The sequence below is a fragment of the Rattus rattus genome, chromosome 11 (assembly GCF_011064425.1).
Source record: "Rattus rattus isolate New Zealand chromosome 11, Rrattus_CSIRO_v1, whole genome shotgun sequence".
Lineage (NCBI taxonomy): Eukaryota > Metazoa > Chordata > Mammalia > Rodentia > Muridae > Rattus > Rattus rattus.
This window is the reverse complement of record NC_046164.1, coordinates 14,233,619-14,239,204: the sequence shown is the minus strand read 5'-3', so window position 1 is coordinate 14,239,204 and position 5,586 is coordinate 14,233,619. Positions and strand designations below refer to the sequence as shown.

The 5,586-nt window shown below is 47.5% G+C and overlaps 1 protein-coding gene across 1 annotated transcript; it reads right to left on the bottom strand.

Moving 5' to 3' along the window:
* Nucleotides 1-562: 562 nt before the first annotated feature.
* Nucleotides 563-5,132, bottom strand: Dspp (dentin sialophosphoprotein). Its single transcript, XM_032916971.1, is given in 5 exon segments — nucleotides 563-963; nucleotides 966-2,343; nucleotides 3,051-3,986; nucleotides 4,140-4,226; nucleotides 5,070-5,132. Coding segments are annotated over 5 exon segments (2,859 nt in total). The 5' UTR covers nucleotides 5,127-5,132.
* Between the last annotated feature and the right edge of the window lie 454 nt (nucleotides 5,133-5,586).

Sequence of the window (5,586 nt, the reverse complement as noted above, 5' to 3'; positions counted from 1 at the left end):
CAGAGTAGATGAGTAGAGTGTCACAGAACAGCATTGCTCACTGCACAACATGAAGACTAGCTCTCTGGGGCCTGGAGCACTGAGGGAGGAGGCTGCAGAAGGTTGTGATGTTGCCGGCTCTGCTCTCTAAAGCACCCGCCATTCTTTTTTTTTTTTTTTTTTTTTTTTGGTTCTTTTTTCGGAGCTGGGGACCGAACCCAGGGCCTTGCGCTTCCTAGGTAAGCGCTCTACCACTGAGCTAAATCCCCAGCCCCGCACCCGCCATTCAAATCGAAGCTATGTGTCAGGGTAAGTGATAACTTCAGTTCCTGTTTAAGTATTATGTTTAGATTTATCCTTTTTAAAAGTATCTTCTGAACATGAATATATTCTAACACACGTGTACCAAAGGTGGAGCACCCAGATTCTCTCTGAGGGAGCTGGAGCTCGGTTCCATTCCCTGGGAGCTCCGTGGGTTTCACACAATCTGTTCGTCTCTCCTCTTGTCATTGAGTTAGGAACCTTCACTGCCTTCCTATCACTCACCGGAGGTCACACAGAGGATCTCAAGGGGTTCTCTGCTCTAATCATCACTGGTTGAGTGGTTACTATCACTGCCTTCGCTGTCACTGTCGCTGTCACTGTCGCTGTCACTGTTGCCATTACCAGACTTGCTGTCGTCATCACTGCTGTCAGAAGTGCTGTCCTTGCTGTCACTATCACTATCGCTGCTGTCACTGCTGCTGCTGTCACTACTGTCACTGCTGTCACTATCACTGCTGTTACTACTGTCACTATCACTGCTGTCACTATCGCTGCTGTCACCGTCACTGCTGTCACCATCGCTGCTGTCACTGCTGTCACTGCTGTCGCTGCTGTCACTGCTGTCACTACTGTCACTGCTGTCACTACTGTCACTACTGTCACTGCTGTCGCTGCTGTCACTACTGTCACTGCTGTCACTGCTGTCACTGCTGTCACTGTGTCGCTGCTGTCGCTACTGTCACTGCTGTCACTACTGTCACTGCTGTCACTGCTGTCACTGTTGCTGCTGTCACTACTGTCACTGCTGTCACTGCTGTCACTGTCACTGCTATCACTACTGTCGCTGCTGTCGCTGCTGTCACTACTGTCACTGCTGTCGCTACTGTCACTGCTGTCACTGTTGCTGCTGTCACTACTGTCACTACTGTCGCTGCTGTCACTGCTGTCGCTGCTGTCACTGCTGTCACTGCTGTCACTGCTGTCACTGCTGTCACTACTGTCGCTGCTGTCACTGCTGTCGCTACTGTCGCTGCTGTCACTGCTGTCACTACTGTCGCTGCTGTCACTTCTGTCACTGCTGTCACTACTGTCACTGCTGTCACTGCTGTCACTGTCGCTGCTGTCGCTACTGTCATTGCTGTCACTACTGTTACTGCTGTCACTGCTGTCACTACTGTCACTACTATCACTGCTTTCGCTGCTGTCACTGCTGTCACTGCTGTCGCTACTGTCACTGCTGTCACTGCTGTCACTACTGTCACTGCTTTCACTGCTTTCGCTACTTTCGCTGCTGTCACTGCTGTCACTACTGTCGCTACTGTCACTGCTTTCACTGCTGTCGCTACTGTCACTGCTGTCGCTGCTGTCACTGCTGTCAGTACTGTCACTACTGTCACTGCTGTCACTGCTGTCACTACTGTCGCTACTGTCGCTACTGTCACTGCTGTCACTGCTGTCGCTGCTGTCACTGCTGTCACTGCTGTCACTGCTGTCACTGCTGTCACTGCTGTCACTGCTGTCACTGCTGTCACTGTCGCTGCTGTCTGATTTGCTCTCACTGTCACTGTCATTGTCGTGGTTACTGTTGTCTGATTCGTCCTTGTCCTCACTCTCACTGTCATCATCACCGTTACTGTCACTGTCATCGGTATCAGATGTGTCATCACTGCTGTCATCCTCTCCAGCATGTGAGTCACTGTCGTCACCATTATCGCTTGATTCATCAGAGGTGTAAGAAGCATCTCCATGGTTGCCATTCTCATTGGTGCTTTCGGAGTTAGCATCATCACTTCCGTCACTTCCGTTAGACTCGTCACTGCTGTTGGGATCGTCTCCTTGCATGGACTCATCATCAAAATCATAACTGTCATGCCCGTCACTATTGCTGCTGCTGCCTATCCTGCTGTGTCCCATGTTGTTGTGGGTGTCTGACTTCTCGGCAGCCCCTTGGGGCTTGTCAGACTCCCCTTGCTTTGAGCTATTCCTTTTGCCCAGCTCCATTCCATGGTGCCCGTTGCTGTCTTTACTTCCACTGAGCTTCCCAGATTCTTTGGTAATATTACTTTTGTTGCCTGTGCTGGAACCTTCGGTTTCTAATCCCTATGGAATGATAAAAATAAGAATGGATAATTAGTCAATATTTGCTGCAAAACTCCGTGGTGGAAGGAGATTCTGGGCTGTCAGTGCAGTGGTTGATGCCAGCCTTCTGATCTAGCACTCGAATGTGAGTGTGCTCTGTAAAAGGGTTTGAATCCTCCAATAAACCACCCAGGTTTCTACCTCGTAGAGACTTGAACCAACAGGTGTGTGATAATGAAAGTGTCATAGTGAAGCTCATCACTCTGTGTAATGAATGTAATACTAATAAAATGTCTTACAAAAACATCATTGAATCATTTTTCAGCCTGACTTCTAGCATTCTGACTAATTTTGCAGAAATTTCTGAATTTTTTAAAATTTTCCTATTTCAGAGACATATTGGAGAGGTGACTCAGAGGTCATGAGTTCAAGTCCCAGCAACCACCTAGTAGCTCACAGTCAACTGTAATGGGATCCGATGCCCCCTCCTGGTGTGTCTGAAGACAGCTACAGTGTACTCATATACATAAAATAAAAATCTTGTCCTATATCAAAGTCTATAAGGACTCCAGCCTTTTCAATAAGACACTCAAGGTAGCTAAAATGGAACCCAGATGCTTAGCGTGGACTTTTATGCCTGTTTGGGGTTTTATCTTGTGTTTGTCTGGAGTTTTTGCTACAGCCACCAGAGTGTGGAAGGAAGGATGTAAGTTGCCATCTAAACTTACCTGATTTTGGCTCTGCCCAGAAGGACATGCTTCCGCCTGGCTGATAATCCCACCCTCTGCGGGACTGAGATTCTGGTTGTCCTGTGTTGTTTGGGTGCCATCGCCTTCTTCAATACCGGTTTCCTCACTGCTGGAGGTGTTGTCCCCACCACGTCCATTTGGGGAGCCTTCTTGTTCTTTAGAGTCATCGTCTTCAGTACTAACTGAACCCTGACCTCTGTTGTCATTGTTTCCCCCACTAGACTGGCCCTCCTGGCCCTCCGTGCCATCGTGACTCTCCCTTCCCTCTCCTGCGTCTGCACCCACACCATCACCAGAACCCGTGTCTTCCTCCTCCTCTATCCCGTTCCCGCTAGGACTCCCTTCAGTATTATCCAAACCAGCACCTTCCCTAATGCTTGGTGTCACCTCAGCCCCCTGGTTCTCACTCCCCTCCCCTTCTCTCTGAGGCGTCGTTTCCTGTGCAGCAACCCCACTCCCGTGTGTTCCAACCTCATGGTTTGTGCTATTCTTGCTTCCGGCTACCTGAGGCTCATTTTCCTGGACAAGGGTGGCGTCTCCATTCTGGCTCGTGTCACTAGCAAGGCCAGTTTTTGTATCCTGATGAGGCTGCTCGTGTACCTTACTCTCCTTTGCTTCCTCGGCATTTTCAGCGATGCCTACTTGGCCCCTGATGCCGTTTGCTGTACTGTTCTCTCCCCCTGCGTGTATCCCATCGTGACCGTATGTTTCTACGTCCTCGCGTTCTTTAGCACTGTTCCCCTGTGCGTTTGCTAAAATGGGCTGAGTAGGAGAACCCTTCCCTCCTACGGCTATCGACTCGGAGCCATTCCCGTCTCTTTCGTAACCCCCATTAGTGTGTACCTGCCTTCCTAGCTCACTGCCCTTTGGGGAATCGTCGCTGTTGTTAGTGGCGTTGTTGATATGCAACTCATTCTGAAAAAGAGACACAATTGAAAGTCAGTTGTGGCCACCATTTTTGAATAAGGCCAACAGAAACAATGGGTGGAAATTTCAGAGGAACTCATAGAGCGTAAAAGTGTCTTGAAAATGGAAAACAACAGGAACATTCGTATTTCTATCGTTTACCTGTGCTGCGGTTCCTGGATGTGCTAGAAAGGGTACGTCGGCAGATTTTTCAACAATGTCTCTTTCCAGCGGTCCTAACTGAGGGACCTGCAGAGGTTGAAACATGGATATTACACGGGTTCTTGTTATTAGGAAGGAGAAAAAATGTAATATGAAGGTCAGATCACAGTCTGGTCACATGGAGAAGAAAAGGAACCTGTCAGGGTGCTTATGTGGGATTTCAAGCTGAGCAAATGAGGGTTTTTATCATATTATCAATCAGCCCCAAGCCCCTAAAGCAATGAGTGTGGGCTGCTGGAGAAACAGCCCCCTGTAGTTGATACTTCTGACCCTGCAAGGGCGAGCTCAGAGTGCCTACAAAAAATTTTAACTACAGGAACAATGCAGCATCCAGTTATGTGACATCCTATGAAAATGCTAGGCATGGAGGCTGGCTGATAAAAATCACAAATGGATCAAATTTCTTAATATTTCTGCATTTGTACTTGTTTTAATGCTCCATATTTTCCACAGTGAACATACAAATAACACACATGAAACACATTGAAGAGTCTAACTTTGCCTTCCTGTTCTTTCCTCAGTTTTTCCCAGTGTACACTGTGTTGACATTACAGTGAAATTCATGTGGAACGAAGCAGCCATGCCTCATGACTTTGGGGCATTGAATTAATTTGAGTAAACTTTTTTTTTAAAAAGTGGGTCATCCTCTCATTAGGATGTTTCACCGGGAGGAGAGGGAGTATGCACTGGTTCCTGCGTTTGCCTTTGATCGAGACCCCATATATCACATAATAGATTTAATGCCAATTGAAGATTTCCAATAAGTGTTTATTCTCAACTTTTCTGTAATAAAATAAGCAGATATGTACATTTCAACATTAGGTTGAAAGATGCAGCAGTCAGAAGGCTTGATTGGGAAGACGTCCTTACCGGAATGGCCCATGCGGTTGCCCAAATGCAAATATATATAATTATCTTCGTTTTCATTATGAATAATAATCAGCGTCTGTTTAGAACAAAGAATTCCACAAAACGGTTCATTAAATGAAAGTTGGTAGCCACCGTAATCCAGTATTTTAGTCTTACATTGGCCCTTTTCTAGGACAAGGAAAAAGCACTAACGTGGGAAGACTTCCCAGGTTCCAGAATAAACCCCAGCATGCTCAGCACGAGCATGGCTTCTGACTTTTTCTGCGGGTGGGAGCAACAGCGGCAGAGGTACAGAGTCCAGAGTAGGCGGCCGCCGTGGCTCTGGCCCTTTGCTTGTTATCCATGAGGGTAGCTAGCATCTCTCCTGGGTTAACTTTAAGTAACGTTAACTAGAGCAGATTTAAATGATGAAGCACTTGTAACTCCCCACCTGGTCTATAGGGTTGGCTTTAAGCACTGTAAGAGGAAGAAATCTGTGAGCCAAGGGAGCTTAGGGTAGGAGGAAGACCACAGGATT